Raw genomic sequence first — 18,766 nt, 5'->3', positions numbered from 1 at the left:
CTTCATTCTATCTTTTTTCCTGTAATCTTTATTCCTAGTAACCACAGAGTGAAGTACTACTGCTATTTCTGTGTTTTCTCTTTCATTTTTTTCTGACTCCCTCTGTTCTTGTGGAACAGCTAGATTAATTGCTTTTTCTTCAACATATTTCAAGTTCCAGGTGGTGCACAGGATGCAGTGTAAGCCTCAAATCATCACAATCAAAAAATTATTTATAATGAGAGACCATTTCTGCCTTTGACCATGCAGCATGTCACAAGCTTCTCGGGATCAACTGTGTCATATAAAATCTACTCTGAATATCACAGAAAGAGTCAGAGAGTCAGAGTCATGTGTGTCTTGAGAGCCATGAACTGAGACATGGAGCTTTGAGAAATAGAGCTTTGAATAGTAGACGTATGGGAGGTAGCAAGGACTTATGCTGCAATTAACTTAAAGAGCAAGGGGAATAAATCCCTGGCTACAGAGATTTTATTGCTGAATTCTTCCACCAATTAATTCAACTGATATGATCTTCTAATACAAGGCTCTTAAGTAACAATATTCAGAGTGCCCAGTGAGCCTAGTGGCATCTCTACTTGTTATGAATTTTCTAGAAGTTTACAGACAGGTATAAAAGATCCGTGGCTCCTTATTATCACTAATGCTGCCCAATGTCATGCATAATCTTGGTCAAAATCTCAGGGAAAGCAATTTCAGGACTTCCATCAAATTCTCAGCTGCATCTAGCCCTAGTGTTGGCCCTCACACTTTCTGTTTCCAAAAGTTCATATAAATGAGATTATAAATTTGGTGTGTATTATGTAAAGAATTATTTATGATTTAAGGAAGAAGTTCCATTTCTTGAATAAATTTATTTCTCCTTAGTCTCAGTAGTTCAAATTTAGGTTATGGCATATTAAGTGTATGTTTAACACCAGTAAAAATAATTATTTCTGAAACCGTAAATGCAGTGCTACTCCTCTACATATGCACACAGCTATACTAAGTGACAGAGTAAATCAATAAAAAAGAGATCTGAAAAAAAAAATAAAAAAAAGATCTGAGAGGTCTTTTGTACTATGATTTATAAACTACTGTTAATTTAAAGTACCTTTTATTTATTTTTTTTATAAAACTAGAAGTAGTAAGACTACACATCTCTATGGATCAGTGAAATAAAGAGCGAGTTATAACAGAACACAAACTGATTCTGATGATTCAAGGTTGACTACAAATTGGATTCAACTGTCAATGAGTTTTGAAAAATCTGTTATTACTGTTACTTTGAGCTGATAATGTAATTAATAGGTTTTATCTTTTTTCTTTTTCTTTTTTTTTTTTTCAACAGAAGCACTAGACATGGCTGATGTCTTTATGTGTAGATGCAACAGGAAAACAAACATGAAAACAAAAAAACACTTTTAAAAGCCTGCAATACTTTTTTCATTAATGAAAATGAGATACTAGCAGAGTATAAGGCAACAGAATCAATCATGAAGTCAAGCAATGGACTTTTCATTTAGTCAATTTACTTCATAGAATCTATGCTAAACTGGACTTTAGTTTACAGCAAAGAATAAACTAATGAATATAATGTTCAATTAAAGCAGTTATATGCTTTGGGATTTTTTTTATTGGGAAAAGAAAAATAAAGAAATCCATATAATCTTCCTGAGACTGGGGGAATGTAAACAGTTCTAAAGAAAAGAAACATCTGAGATGGAATGATTTATTTCTCAGTAAATGATGAGGGACTGAGGGCACTGCTTGAAATCCAAGTGAGATTCAAAAGAGACTGAGAAAGAGGTGTTTCAGTCTGAATTACCTTTGACAGCTCTGACAATGTCTTCGTGTTATTCACAAGGGATGTTAGCTAATTCTTGTCCAACACTGAGATGGGAGATAAAAGAAACATGCTAACAATGCTCCACTTGAAAACAGGCATGTTAAGACCAGTATGCTATTGTGCCAGAACTGTGAGGGCAATCTAAATTTAGGGATGCGTGTGAGTTACGAGGCATGATGTCACAAGAATGCTGTCCAGGCACTGAAAAAGGGAGGTTCTCTGAGAATTTATTCTCTATTGTTCAAGATGCTCCATATGCTTAGGGGGACACTGTCTTTCAAAGGACTTATCAACGCATCCCATCCCCTCTTGAGACATGGAGGTAAGGAGGGCAGCGAAGTACAGCCACAGATACGTTCTTGAGGAGAGGCATGAGCGTAACCAAAACTAACTAGCTGAGTGAATGCTGGAAGTTTGCAGATGCTTTCATTTAGATAAGCCTCCTAAAGTTCAGATATTTATACAAGGCTTATCTGCATTTATCTAAAACCCTGTTGTCAGGAAATATTGGAAGAAAAGCTCTTGTGAGAGACTTCTTATATTGCCTGGCTTTGTGAAATACTAGAACAGCTTTTCTTGCCTACCAATTGTCATCCTGACAGAAAGAAGAAACAGCAGAGTTGCATGTGCACTCAAAAATATATGGAATAGAATAAAGCAAAAATTTATTTATTTTCTATAGCAAAACTATAATTCAGACTGGACACAACAGGTAAAACTTAATTTCTTTTTTCTACAAATATTTGTATACACTTCAAGCTGTCATAGTCATAATTTTAAATTCCATGAAAAAAACCCGTATTTTAACTTCCCTGTTAGTTTTGAAGATATCACCGCTATTCTTCCTTTGTTTTAATTGTTGACTAACAACCATTCTCTGATGAAATCAATGAAAGATTTGCCATTCATTTCTGTTGGATCTGAATTTTCTTTTAAATATTAAAGTAACTCATTACCTTTCATATTTTTATAACATTCTCTCCACGCTGCATTTTGCTTGGAGTGGAGAATGTCAGGGAGTAGTCAAAGTTTTTTTTATATTAGTGTTGCATACATTCACATAGAAAGACTATTTTAAGTTTGGAAGCTCTTAAATGTAGAAAGCAAGGAAACACTCTGATTGGTTGAAGATATCACAGAAATGCCAAACTTTTCAATTACATTGAGTAAGAATATAAATGTAGGTGCAAGTATTTTCTCAGTGAGAAATAATTTTGTCTCAGCCAAAAGACTTGGTCAAAGTCAATAAAAATCAAGGAAACCTAGTCAGAATTAATCCAGACTTCTTAGAATTGATTCTTTTCGCACAAAAACACATACACTCATACATTCTCCTTAAATTACTGGTGAGTGCTTAGGCTAAATTTATGCACATTTTCTTCAATGTTCTCTTTCAAACTGCATCATTTCATTTCAACAATCTAATGTGATGCAATTTGTTCTCTTATTGAGCAAGTGAAATGGACACATAGGTCACTGGAGGTGTAGTACACTCTCATGTCCCAGGCAACCACTATAGCCTGGTTTTGCATTTTGATACCACTTCACTGTTTTTGAATTCCAATCTGAAACACTATTTTGTAGCTTTGAAGATTCCTTCATGGAGGAGATATTTTTAAGTTCTTCAGAAAGTATGCAATAGCAATGTCATGACTGAAATTCCTAGTGCTTTCATGTGACCCACATAAGTGTTCCTCATTTCTATCTGGAGTGATCACAGCTCTGTTAAGTACCACACTATTTGCTAATAGCATGGGGCCATACATCGCCCTCACTAAACAACACAGTGGGGAGCAAAGCAGCACAAATACCAGTGTACTGAAGCCATAAAATTCACATTGATGGAAAAAGATGGCATGACAACCTCCACAGCAAAAACTGCATTAAAAACTCCACTGCGCTGAGGTCAGTGATGAATACAGTGCAAATATAATTGTGATGAAGAATTAAATTCCTAGAGAAACACTGGCGTGTTATGGTAGTGTCTTCTTTGGAAGAGCCATATTCCAAGAAAGCTAAAGCAGCAGAGAGATAGGCAGCACAAATCAAGGGTGTTACCAATTGTGTTATGTATTTTGGGAAAAGTTTTGACGATGATTTGTATGCAGCATTCTTTCGAGCAAAAACATCTGAGGCTTAGAAACAAGGGATGACTAGGCAATGCATGTTCTCAAGGCTTCATCTCATCTTTCATAAACAACATGAAACTTCATCATTTGAAATCCCAGAGAATCTTGTCCAAGTATTCTCCATATGCAGTTGCATCACAGACAAAAGGCTATTACTTACCTGTAACTCTTTAAAAAGCAAGTCTCTTAGATTAATCTTCGGAATTATTTAGTTGTGTTTTATTTATTTACATTTTGATGAATATTTATTTTTCAGTGCAAAATTCAATATTGTAATTTGGATAAATAATATTAAAGATGAGAAAATGTAGTTATATATCCTATCAACTTATATATACCTTTATAATTTAATTCATTTTTCAGTGTTCTGGAAAGCACTTCTTTCGTGCCCATTTAATTATTTTTCTTATGCTAGATTAAAAGCAGTACAGAAGAGCCTTGTTGTTAAATAAAGTGTCAAGGGGTTTCAGAAACAGTGAAGAATTAGGCTGTTTTCATCATAGCTAAATTATCTAGATTTTACTGCTTAAATGGCTAATCTAAATCATTAGATAAATCACTTTGAAACCTTGTTTGGATGATTTCATAGCTTTTACTGTCTTCAGTAGAGTCATGGAAATGTGAGGCACATACTACTTAAAAAACCAAAAACAAACAAACAAAAATCCTACAGCCCAAACCTTTGCTTTTAAGCTGTATATACAGCATCAACAGTGTTTAACATTGCATGGACTTCTTTTTGCAGATAAGCAGGGTTTGAACATTTGTCTCTAACAGGCAGAACTGCAAATCTATTTATATACTGTATTGTGTCACAGTAACCACCAATTTACACTCCTTCAAACAATGCATCTATCAAGAAAGCAGGGTCTATTTTTTTTTCACAAGGTAATAAGGAGAAAACTAAGTCACTTAGCTGCTTTTATCCAAACATTCTGATTCACAATAATCACATTAGAGAAATGACAAATTAATTTCTTTGTTTCAGTCATACATTTTGTCAAAAGTTCTCTCTCATTTTCCATTTACAAATGCAGGTAAATCTTGTAGCTTTTGGTTAGCTAGGCTGATGCTATCCTGTCTGGGCTTTTTTGTTTTTTGACTGCAACCCCTTTCGGAATAGATTAGAACTAAGACATATATTAGCAAATTATGTGACGTTATTGAATGAGTTCATTATATGAAATCTGCTAAATAATTACATAAGAAGACTAATATATATTTTGTATTAATAAGTATTTTGGTGTAGTGACCAAGAATTGATGTTTCAGTATTAGTTTTTAGTAATCGTATACAATCCATTTTAAAATCTAAAGGTATATTTCAACGATTTCATTGATATGATTATAATGTAAGAAATATAATTCAGTTGAAGGGTTATGTTTTAACTTTCTGAAAGAAAGATCTCTCTATATATATACATCATATTTGAGTGTTTTAACAATGGGGATAAATACACAACCAGAAATATTATTTTCATTACTGTAGAAAATACACAGAAAAAATGACCAAATAATAATAGCTCAAAGATTAATTGAAGTAAATTAGGAGGATAATGCTAGTAATGTTTTACAGTTATATGGCAATGTGTAGCTGGACACTGTCTAAAACTGTCTAACAATCTATTACAATCTCTTACAATCTATTTCATGCATTAATTTTTTACTTACCAGTAAAAAAATTAAAATGATTTTTTTCACATTTTTTTTAATTTGAATTAAACAAAACAAAACAAAGAAACAAACAAAAAAAACGACTTAATTTTTTACCAACTAAAAAAAGGCTGAAAGTGATTAGGTCCTAGAATGCAATCATGTTTACATTATTCATTCCCTAGGCCTAGACACTTGATGGTTTTATGTTATAGTTTATGTTTATAAAAATAATAATAATCCAGTACAACAGAGTATCAAGTTAATAAATAGAAACCTACAAAGGTAAAAAAAAAAAAAAAAAAAAGACAAACTTACCTTCAATAGCTGCTGGTTTCTTTCTGGGGCTGTGTTCTAGAAGAAGACGAGGAGTTACCATTTCTTTATGTCCTGCACATGAACATACAGGTTAAAAAACATGGAAAATACATTAGCTAAAAGTCCCAGCAGATTCATTAGGAAAATGACTTTCCTTCATGTTCATGTTTAAAATATTACATCTAACATAAAAGCTATTATCTTCCAGACACAATAAAATGTATTTCTCAAAAAATGTAGTGATTTCAATTTAAGAGATACATTTTAAAAAATGAAGACCAAGTGACTCAAGTATGTGCTGAAATCCTACAGGTCCATTTTTCTTCATTAGATTAAAAACCTCCAAAGAATAATACTGCAATGATAAGGTTACATATTCATGATGTCTGTTCTTATAGTAAAAGCATATTTTCTTCTGTCAGGCAAATGATCTTCAATTTTTCCCCTCGAGTCCACTTATTATGAACTTCTAGAAACACTTCTAAAAAATATTATGCTTCTCATCCTCAAGGACTGTTCTTAATTATCCAACAAAAAACAGGTTGTGCGCTTGTAAATACTGCCTAACTTCTGATTCCAACTGTCAAGTGAAATACCTCAGCCCTCTTGGAGTAATGAACTGTACTGCCTCATAGACTTAAGTTGGCACAGTTTCCATGCTGGAGTGAAATATTTTATACTTTGTTTATTCAAATATTCATGAACAGATTTACTGCACGCTTATATTTCTTTTCTGGTTTATAATGTCTGTTTCAAGTTTCCTGATTTCTGTTGGTTTTTTGTTTTTTTTTTTCCTATTATTTTTATTAGCTAACATGTCATTGTCACTTGGAAATCACAGTTTCTTGGGTATCCTGTGAAATATATTTATTTGTGAAATACAATACAAATATAGTCATATGCACCAGCATACACTGCACCAGAGCCCACATGCAATCAGGCTGTTAGATTTCAGATCTAGCTACACAGCAAAAAAGCTCAAATGCATGCCTTGTGCTTGGTGATAGACTCAGAAGAGAAGCAAAGATTGAAATGAGCCTTGTAAACTGCAGTATCATACTTACCCTTCTCGTTTACAAAGGTATGTATACTCATGGGGAATGCATGAGAAAAACATCATCTTGAAGACTGTCTTGGAATTTAAGCACCATGGTCCCTATGTTCGTGTAGCTCATCAGCATACATATGATTGCAGACAAATAATTTGCAAGCTTGTAGTTTAGTTCACCTGGTAATTTATATAAAATATCACGCACAGAGCTACTTAAAATTGACTTGTGTGTCTGTGCCACTGAAAAAATTAATGTAATTAAGTCTCTATACGACAAATGGTAAAAATCTCAGGTTTTACACATATTTCCTGTCTTGGCAGCAATCACAACTGAACATAAACTGTTCTCATCACAGAATGTCACTAGCTTCATGTGACTGAAATGAACAGTAGGCAAACTTCAGGAATCCAGATGTCTAGCCACAATTTTCCACTTTGTGATTCTAAAAAACATCTTGAAATTGCTATCTGAGCTAACAAGATGCTGCATAACATTTGTTACCAATGAGAACAGAAATTTTACATCCATAACCTCTGTCAATGTACAAATAGTTCATTAATTGAATTCGTAGTTCAGAAGCAAACCCAAAAAATGTAAATTATAATGAAGAATGAGCGAATATTATTTCTGCTAGTTTTGATTAAAGGTTTGGACTCTTTTTTGATATTTGTTTTTATTTTCTGTTTGTTTGTATTTATACTAGATCACTATACTGGATGGAAAAAAATCTACAATTTACACCAATTGCTTTGTATTAAAAAAAAAAAAAAGTACAGTGCCTCGAAATGATGAGTAGGTAAGTAATAAAGAAAGGTAGCCAATAATTTGAGTTTCAATGTGGTCTCCGCTGTGTGGAGTACTGACCTAACACCTTTAGGTCAAAGTGTAGGAATGGTGCCATTATTTTCCTGTTCTTTGCTGCAGCAGCAGTTTTCTAATGATCATACCAGTGCTAGTTAGTATAATGCCTGTGCGATACCACTTATTGCTAATGACTTGTCAAGTTCTATTTTACAGTTTTACAAGTTTTAAGCAAATCATTTATTTCATGCAAATTGATCACATGATCTAATATGAGAGTGTTTTAAGCGCCAAAATCTTAAGATTCACAGATCAAAAACTTTCCCTTAGGCTAGAGTGTTTGTTCTGAGCAGGTTCCCATCCACTCTGATAAAAAACCTCTTTAATGTTTCCATGTGTTATTAAATGTATCTCTATTCACTTTGATGGGAATGCAAAGGACAGTAGCTGAATAAATATTTCATCCTTTCTTTTGATGAAATATGTTAAAGTGGTTACGCTAAGTCACATTTCCTTTCTCTTCCTTTTTTATTCCTCTGTAAGTTATAAAGCATATGTGGCTTTCTGCACTGTGGAGAATTCATAAATTAAAAATAAAGAATTGGCCTCAGTAGATCCGACCATTTGGATTAATTGTGCTTGCTATCTTGACTCCAGCAGTAGCCAGTTGGGCATATCTATGATGTAAATAAGAGGAAGGCAGGATATGTTTAAAGATGATCAATCTGATTCATGAATTACAAGAAGTCATTACACAGAATACTATTATTACTGGACATACAATTACCTCTCTGCTTAAGAAATGCAGCCACATCATATTTCCAGCATTTACAGACTGCATGTTTGTTTGCTCCCCATTTCACATGTGGTCTTTATTTTTCCACAATTTGACAATTATTTATTAGGGTTTGATTCCCCAGAGGGCTTGAAGTTGCAAACACAAGTGTATGAATTTCTATGCCCAACCTGTTAATGCAGCTGTGCTACAGACACCTCCATATATGATATTGTAGATAGGTATCTGAGAACATATACAGCTGACAAAGAGTGAAATGTTTTGACTTAAAGCTCATTGGTTTGCACTCACCAAGAGAAAAAGTATCATGTTAAGACATGAGAATCTTCCTTTATTGCCTGAAAGGAAAAAAAAAAACATTCTGCAAAGATAATTAGGAGCTGTAAGACACTAGCTACTAAAATGAAAACCTCATTGAAACTGCTACAGTCCTCAGGATCTGTGAAACTTCTGTCACTAATATTTATTAAATCACTAGAGATGTGATGAATATTTTAGACTTTACATTACATGATAAGGAATACAAGACAAACTTTAATTACCTTACTTTTCTCATTCTAGCAAGCATCTTTCTGCCTGTGTAAAAAATGTCATGTCCAAGAATTGAGGATATATTGATCTCTCATAACAACAAAACATGTGGGGTTTTTTTCTTATCTGATCTGTCTAGTTCAATTTCTCTGACTTTACCTTAACTGGTAAAGTCTATAAATTTAATTTTCTAAATTAAATGGTAATGTAATTGCAGAAGATATTTCTAAGATTATTTGCAGAAGATATTTCTAAGATTATTAATATTCTAAATCAACTAAGAACATTGTTAAGGGTGGAATACCACAATTGGATACAAGAAGAAATGATACCACTTTGGAAAGCAATATGATGACTGTAAGCTTCCCCGTATAGTAGAATCATAGAATGGCTTGGGTTGAAAGAGATGTAAAAGATTTCCTTGTTGCCACTCTCTAGATCAAGTTGTCCAGGGCTTCATATAACCAGGCCTCGAGCATCTTCAGGAATGGGGCATGCACAGCTTCTCTGGGCAGTTGTTTTCAGTGCCTCACCACTCTGAGTAAAAAAATTATTTCTAATATTTAAATTAAATCTCACTCTTTTAGTTTAAAAACATTCCCACTTGTTCTAAAGCCACATGCGTGTGTAGAAAGTTCGTCTTCCTCCTGTTTGTTAGCTCCCTTTAAGTTCTCAAGGGCTGCAATGAGGTTTCCCTGAAGATTTCTCCAGACCAAACAACCCCAGCTCCCTCAGCCTTTCCTCATAGAAGAAGTGCTCTAGCCCTCTGATCATTTTTGTTGCCCTCCTCTGGACCTGCTCAATCAGTTCCACTTACATCTTCCTCATATCAAAGATCTGGTTATCTGAACATCAGGGATCCTACAAGCCAACAGTACCAATGCTTTGGCAGTATGTCTCAAACAGGGGAGAAAAAATATCTTCAAATAAATCTTCATTTGCCCTGATGTGATGTTTTTCCTTAATGATAGTAGAAATACAAAAAAAATCAGATAAATGGGCTCTTTGCAGAATCATTTATTATGAAACATAGATTCAGATCAAATGTTTCATGAAGCCCAGATAAAGAAATGGACTAGAAGAATGAGATAAGATTGCCAAATATGCTTTCAGAGGTTTGAAATCTTAATGGAATCCTGCTGTTCTGTCTGGGTTTCCAGTTTTGACGTGAAAGTTACTTGAAGTTATCGTTGAGCCTCCCTTGTTGTTAGTCATTACTCTTAACAAGTTAGGCTTTCACTGTTCTGAGGAAGGTTATTGCCACTTATTATATGTGCATGAAAATTATGAGCAAATCATTTCCATTGTGATATAATAGCTGAGGATCAAGAGACTGTGTAACTGTTCTGAATAATGCCAGTACTCTCTTTGGGGAAGGAAGAAAGGAAGAAACTGAAATGCAGGTACTCTAAAAAGGCAATCTTTCTGAGAAAAGAACACTTCTGATAACATGATGGTTTTCTTTAAACCAGTAAAATAAACGGTGCCTGGAAATGCTTCTGGGCTCTGGAACAAATATACACATAGCATGCAACATTTTTTGAATGATATCTGACAATTTTGATCTGTACCAAGTAGCACCATCTCAAGTAATTCATTTGCTCAGTTTGGAAGATAGTAAGGGACAGGCTCCATTCTCATAAGCCAAATGGAATAAAGCCAGACAGTAGTGGTAATTGAGTTTAATTTAGTTACCTAAATTAGAAGTGATAACAAAATATTGTCAAATTGGAAAAAAATAGTTTAAATAGAATCTTAATGGACCTTATGGCACTTAATTTTTAACAGTTATGATATAATTAATGTATAATAAAAGGAAATTTTCAGGAAAGTCTGTCCTGGTAGATGGTAAGTATTTTAGTCTTTCTATTACACTCAGGTTATGGTCCTTTATAAATGGATAATTACTCAATATGCAGTGAAAATCTCTTTTTGCATGGGGTTGATATCAACTAAGGAAACATGTTTCTACTGTATATCTAGGATCACTAGTAGCTTCAAATTTTCATACTTTGTATCATATTCTGGCAATTTGCCAGCCATTATTAAGATGCATAAGAAAATTTTAAAACTATATGTTCCACTTGGGTTTTAAATAGTGCAGATAGCATTGGAACTCAACTTAGTGTCTAACTTGTGCATGAAGCACGTTACTGAGAGGTACTCCTCCCTCAACGCACAGATAACAAATCCTAGCTTATTAAAAGTAACCTAACAGCCTTAGGAGGTCAGCCACTTATTAAGCTAAAAGCAAGGACTGATAGGTTAACAGTAAAGGTGCAGGAAGGACGGTTGCAAACTGATAATCTAAATGCTTTTTAGAATATAGTAAGGTGAAAGATTAAATTTCCTTTCTCAAGGAGCCAACTAAATAGCAGCAGCATCTTCTATTTTTAATATGCAGGTATTTTAGTTCATCCTTGATCCTATCTGTAATTACACATTTATATCTATACAATATATTAGATATTTGTGCATATATGAGCACATGTGTACATATGAATGCGCAAATCATGTCTATTGTTAATGAAGTTTCTGAAGAGAAAATGCTTCTCTTGTCCTACTTGTTTTAATAACTGAATGAGCAAAAATTTCCTTTGGCTCATTTTCCCAGAGCTTGTGTGAATATCAGTCAGTACATCTTCATGCAGCTAACAAAATCACATATGTGACTTTGCTTGGGATTTTTTTCTTCTGGGTTTTTATCTCTCACAATTGTGCATGAGGAAAATAAAAGTGATGAAAGCATGAGAGACAAGGGTAGTGCTATGGGAGTGATATTCACTGTTTTAACCTACAACCAGCTTTACTGGCTCCAATCAGAAATTTATGCAACATATCTAAGTGACACCATAGAGATATGCAGTTAAGTTTACTTACAACAATTTATCTGTTGAGAATTCTTTTCCTGAGATTTTTACACACTGAGGCTCCAAATTCTCTCTTTCACTCTATCTGTATCTTGTGAAAGCTGTTCACATTTTTTTGTTCAAAAGACTGAAATTTTTAAGGAATGAAATTTTAACTTACTTTTTTTCTCTACACATTAAACGACACAGCCTAACATTAAAATGAGAAAATTGAATAGAAACATTAGATTTATCGTGTTCTAGCTCCCCACTTCCTTATGACACCAGTAATTGCACCGTACTTCAGCTGTAAGTTGTGTAGCAAATTTTATGCAGCATGGCCAAGAGTTAATGAGTGGGCAGTTTATTAATATGATTTCATATGAGTTTTCTTCTGCACTATGTCATCATCACATGATACTCAGCTCCCTCCGCTGTCTCTAATTCCTCCTGCTACTTATCACCTGCATTTAGTGGGTAAAGATAATCTTACATATTACGTTTAGGAATATATAAAGCAAAATCTCAAAAAAAAATGAGTTCATGCATAGTAAAAATGATTAATTATTCTACAGAAAAAATGCAGTACTATTGTTGCATACTGGAATGCATAAGGACTGTACAAGCTGATTTATAAAATAAAGAGACATATCCAGCTTTTCCCTCTTTCCCTAAAATAGCCTTTAATAAATTGGTATCATGTCCAGAGATCCCTATTATAATTAACATGAATATCTGGAGTTGGTACAGCTTAATGCTGTTTGCAATATGAAGTATCCAGAGGAAAATAATCAAAACAGAGAAAACAGTGAAATTAAACATTTTTTACTAACAATTAAACAGAATGAAAGGGACTGATACTGTTATGGTAAAAGATAGTAGACTTACCAAGCAGTTTGTGAATTATTTGTATCTGGTTTATCTGTTCATGCTGCCATTGCAACTGTAATTAGTTCAAATACACTTGGTCCTGAAGTCAGAAAAGCTAAGTGGACGTTACTTCAGGACTGCAAAAACTTTATGTTGTCTTCAAGAAAGAATATATTGTCTTGTTACACAGTGGCAGCATGATGTTAACTAGGTCAACTTACAGATACTATACTCTCTCGCTATAATCAGAGATACTTGTTGATACTGTCAGTATAGAAATCACTGGAAATCCAAAAGAATTTAAATAGCTATGAGCAAAAACAAGTTTTGCACCTCTCTAACTGAGTCTTTTTCCAGAATGAAAGGAAGAAAAGGTTAATGACTGCTACCTGACCATCACCAAAGAGAGTGAATCTATAAGTATTTTTCTGCAGTTAGTATTTCAATAATGCAATTTGCAGCTATGGTGAAAGGAGCTGAGAGATTCTGTTAGATCAAATATCAGGATTAAGGCCCAAATTTGCAGAGGTGTTGGCTGCTAACTCCTGTTTCTCACTCCCACTGAAATAAATGAAAACTAAGTATAAGGTAGGCATTAAGTACATAATACCTTTCAAGGTTTGACACTTTGTTATCATTAAGCTATCATATTGATAATACAGAATTTATGAAATATGAGGCTAAAATTTACATCCCTTAAAACGTGACAATTTTAGTTTTAATATAACACGTCATCAAACGGTATTTCTACAGCACAACAATATATGTGGCTTGAAATATTTCAGGCTGAAACAATTACCAGTGAAGCTTCTGCTTTTCTGTAAACAGTAGGAAGGATGGTGAGAAACTCTGGAACAGACAAACTCTAACACTGGAGATAATCATCACTGTATCCAAACTCATTCTGCTAAAGTATGGTTCTTCTGCTCCTTTTTCCTTTTCCCACAAAAGTGTTTTCAAAAAAACATTACTGAGACCAGTCCTTGTGCTTCATGCCTTCATTTTGAATGTTGGGAAACTGACGACTTACTATGCATACTCACTTGACTGACTTGACATGCATACAATCTCATATAATTAAAATTTTCTGAAATAAAGAAATGTTCTAAGCAAAAAAAGTGTAAAATTCCAAATGGCCTAAATTCAATTAAAGTGGAAACAATAAATGTTGTAGCTATTATTTTATTTTATTTTATTTTATTTTATTTTATTTTATTTTATTTTATTTTATTTTATTTTATTTTATTTTATTTTATTTATTTTATTATTTTATTTTATTTTATTTTATTTTATTTTATTTTATTTTATTTTATTTTATTTTATTTTTTTGTGACAAGGATATTTAAGCTGCTTTTGTTTGGCATGATCAGAAAGTGAGTGGTCTCTATATACTTCCAAGAAATTATTTCTCTCTATTTTTTTTTCCTTTTCCCCTTCTCTCATTTCCAAAATGCTATTGCATTTTCTTCAACTTTTCATACTTTTTAGAGTAACATTGATGATTTCTTGGGTGAATCAACAGCTGCTTCTAATAATGCCATTTGATATCTTATATGAAAACATGTCATTTTATGTCTTTATTTGAACAAAATCATAGCTTGAGTATTTTTAGCATACTTCTTGAATGTTTTCAGGCTCTTTTTCAACCAGCTTTAGACTTTTTAAAGTTAACTTTTAGGCAGTTAAATCTAGATAAGTCACCCGAGGGATCCATTTATAGTCAATGGAGAGAAATTGTACCTTCAAAGGGTGATTCATCTTTTCTATCTTAGGCATATCTTTTAGGATTAAATTGTTCTCTGGAGGCCACCATTTCATACCATTGGCTATAAAGACATCTAAAGGTAAGAATTTGACAGTTAACTTTTGGATATGTAAGTGAGGTGCAGTGAATTACAAACATTTCATTTTGCAATTGTACTTAAGTATGATAACTAAATGCCACCGAAGTCTTTCAGGACTAAAATAATGAGCCATGCATGTTTTTTACCCCCACAGAATAACTGCAGCCAAGTTAACACAATGTTTCCCCACCATCTATGAATAAATGAAGATCACACAGAATGAAAGGATTCTGTTGTCAAGCCTAACAGAAAAATATAAAAATATATTATTTATGTTTAATGTTTTGTGCATGCATTTAATGTCTTTTGAACTTTATATACTATTTACTCTGTCAATTCTGTCACATAATGGTGTATTGAAAGACATAGTGAAAAAAAGAGAAGGAAACTTCCATCACTCTTAGAAGAATAATCTGTCAAGACGTGGTTTGAACACTACTCACTGGAGTTTGTCAGAGGTATTTGCCACTGATTTTAGTAACAGACTTTGCTACCAATCTTGTTATAATGTGATCTCAGCTCTCATGATGAAATCATTTGTAATCCCTAAAATAACTAATTCAATGTATGTTTCAAATATAGATACCATCAGCAAAAAAATACAATATAAGTAATCATTATGTTATTTTCAATATACTGATTTTTAAAAGATACTCAGTCTATGGCTGAATATGAGCCTTTCTTTCAATTGTGTTTTTTCCCAAATTTGGAGCCATTAAAACATCCATGAAACAAACATATATGCTCTTTATTTGAACATATATTGATTTTTGTCAATATTTGTTGCTGATATTTGTTTGTGTTTTTGGGGTTTTTTTAGGTTTCCATTTTCTTTTTCTTTTTTTTTTTTCTCCTTTATTATTTTCTGAGTAACTTACTTACAAAACTGAAGTGTCTCAGTCTTTTGATTTTAGATTTTTTGGATATTCTTAGAGAAAATTTTGATGTGACCTTTTATTTGAAATTCTATTAATGAATTATATGAAATACCTATACACAATAAGAGAATGTGCCCTAGTTATCATATGTTTGCCCAGAGATGTGGCTTATGTCCCCTCCCTGGAGACTCTGAAGGAGAAGCTGAATCAGGCCATGGGCAACCTGATCTATCCCTGTTCATTGCAGAGGAGTTAGACAAGATGACCTTTAAAAGTCCCTTTCAGTTCTAAGGATTCTATGATCCTAAGAACAATAATAAAAATGCAATAATACTGTAAAAATTTGTTAGTATAATCTTCCATATTGAATTGGTTTCTTTCCACTAAAATCAATAATTTAGCCTTGAACCATCAAAGATTTTGGCTTTACATTATATCACATACCTGATTCAACAAAGTGACTTGCACTGAACTATTAAAGAAAGGAATCAGTTCCTCTCTACAGAATCAGAATGCCAAGTATTCCCTGGGTAGATGCTTCCAAGACAGTGAAAGTCATTTTAAATTCTTTTTTGCAAAGTTGCAATAAAGTGCCATAAGAGCGTTGACAGATGCAGCTTGGCGTGCCAGCATCTGGCTCTGATTCACAGTGGGATGATATAAACAGGCAGTAATAGATAGCTGCTTTGCCACTGTGGGACAGTGGCAGGATTGTGTGCTGATAATGTCTCCATTAGAAGATCAGTGTCATTCCAGAGTTTACCCAAATAGACACATCTATTGGGGTGAGAAGTGTGTTGCAGAGAAGAACAAGATTGAAATGACACCATTAGACATCCTCTCATAGCTTTGTATAAAAGAATCAAAATGTAAAGAAGCAGTATTTAGACACTAAATGACAGCTAAAACTATTACAAGAATTGCTCATTAATAAATTAGACATTTTTCAACAATTAAAACATAGTTTCAGTTTTTTACTTCTTTCTTTTCTGACTACTTGGAACTGTCCCAGGAAATCACTAGTGGAATAAATGCTTCTGTCTTTGAATCATCTCCATTTATGTCATCAGCAGAAACAAACATACTGACAAGTTTGATCATATGAACATTTTTTTTCATAAACAATTATCAATAATTAACTGCCAGCTCTAAACATCAGTACAAATGGGTCTCTATAAATTTTAGGGTACAGCACTGCCTTCAGAGGGAGAAAGTTGTCAGGTACCTTCCCTGTTTAAAAAGTAAAGTGGGAAAATTTTCACAGCTTCCAAACTCTCCTTTCAGAATTTTACCAATGGAAATATATGTTTTGCTTATTTTGAACTCTAGGGAAGAGTAATATTGAATAGAGCACATCAGAAAACAGCTCTCCACCTCTGCCAAAAAATAATATTTATAATTATAATTATTGTTAATAATAATTATTATACATATATGGATTTTCTAGTGTTCTCTGGCAAATTTGAAAGACTATAACTCTGCCAGCAGTTTCTCTTGCTGTATTTCTCTGAACAAGAAGTAAATGTCATGTTATTTTCTTATTGAATATGATTGCTCTTCCTGCATCAAATACACTATGAGAGGAACTGCACTTATGACAAAGTTGCCCCCATAGAAATCCAGTGTAACAAGGTGAAAAGTTAAACATTATTCATACATCCACAACACATCCTGGTCTTCCATCAAGTAAGAGTGACACTTAAAAATAGTTCAATGTTTAAAGAGTTTTGTTATCTGAACAGAAGAAGAAAAGTATTTATATCCTCCCCTGCCCCCTTCCCCCATAGAGAATGTAGGCATTTTTACATTCAACGTTAGCAAAATTAGTACTCCATGACCTTAAAATACCAACGTACATTTATATCAGCATCTCAGCAAATCATTTTAGGTATTAAATGGCAAGTATCACACTGGCATTGTCTTGTACTTCTCTTACTATGTTTATGTAATATAAATAATTGCTGCCCTACAACTGAGTACATCTTAACAATGGAAAAGAAGAAACAAGAAATGTAAGAACACTGTAGACACAGAGGTCATTCAATCTGTCATTTCCTTCTGAGACCAAGCTATTGTCAGGATTCCTTACAGAATCTGGTCACAATTTGCCTGAATTTGTTAACTATCTATATTTTATATGTGTGTATATAAGATGTGTATGTGTGTATATATATATATATACTTCTCATTGACATATAACACATTGGGTGAGACTTGGATTAATTTTTAATGAGACGGGGAGGTGACTTTTACATTATAAGATATACTCTTACAGTTCATGTGCCAGAAATCTTGATGAGATTCTCCTTTGTAAAAAATCAACAGCATAAGATTAGCAAGACTGTCTAGTTTGGCCTCTAGAAATACACAGTAAACTTATGAGGGTAGATTAATGAAAGGAAGTGTTATGGTCACATTCCATTGCAGTACAGCTATTTTTGGATATGGACATTTAGTGCTATAACCCTCATAATGTAGCTGAATACTTCGGTGTAAAGATTTTAAATATTCTAAACTGTCTATAATGTCATATCTGTGCTTTCTGATTTGTCCTTGTTGTTTTCAGTGAGCCAACTTCAAAGATCATCCATTAGTGAGGACAAGGTATTGTGAAATGCAAGTTTTTTAACAGAAACTGAAACACAGTAAAATGAATTTAGTAAAGTAAAGTAAACGAATCCTTCAGGTATCTAAAGGGAGCTGTAAGAAAGAAGGAGACAGACTCTAGAGAGGCTACTGTGACAGGACAAGGGAAAATGGTTTCAAACTAAAAGAGGAGAGATTTAGACTGGAAATAAAGAAGTTTTTTATGATAAAAGTGGTGAGACACTGGAACAGGTTGCCCAGAGGGGTGGTAGATACCCCATGCTTGACGACATTCAAAGTCATGGTGTATGGGGCTCTGAATAATGTGATCTAGCTATAGGTGTTCCTATTCAGAGCAAGGAAAGTGGACTAGATGATCTTAAAGGGTCCAATCCAACTCAAATGACTCTATGATTCTAAAATAAACTTTGAAGTAATTAAAATAAAGAAAAAAGCTAACCAGAAATATACAGTATATCTGCAAGAAACAAAGCTGCCAAATTATAATCAAATAACCAAACACTTATTGCTTAATTCAGCAGTATGCAACATGCACAATCACATGCTGAGATGGGCATGCAAAAAGAGAGTCACACAAATACATGTTTCTTTGTTGCAAAGAAAAGACATTA

At 33.4% G+C, this 18,766-nt stretch overlaps 1 protein-coding gene across 3 annotated transcripts in view; it reads right to left on the bottom strand.

Annotated features, from left to right (window-relative positions):
• TRDN (triadin) overlaps nucleotides 1–18,766 on the bottom strand; it is a 209,831-nt gene that overhangs the window by 101,198 nt on the left and 89,867 nt on the right. For all 3 annotated transcript variants that reach the window (XM_065734365.1, XM_065734358.1, XM_065734367.1), the window contains exon 13: nucleotides 5,928–5,999. In XM_065734365.1, the coding sequence (XP_065590437.1) occupies nucleotides 5,928–5,999 (72 nt within the window). The remainder of the gene's footprint in view (nucleotides 1–5,927; nucleotides 6,000–18,766) is intronic.

This window comes from Cyrtonyx montezumae, unplaced genomic scaffold (genome assembly GCF_038088225.1).
Source record: "Cyrtonyx montezumae isolate F1298 unplaced genomic scaffold, pur_monq_1.0 scaffold_0, whole genome shotgun sequence".
NCBI classification, from domain to species: Eukaryota; Metazoa; Chordata; class Aves; order Galliformes; family Odontophoridae; genus Cyrtonyx; species Cyrtonyx montezumae.
This window is presented reverse-complemented; position numbering and strand designations above follow the sequence as displayed.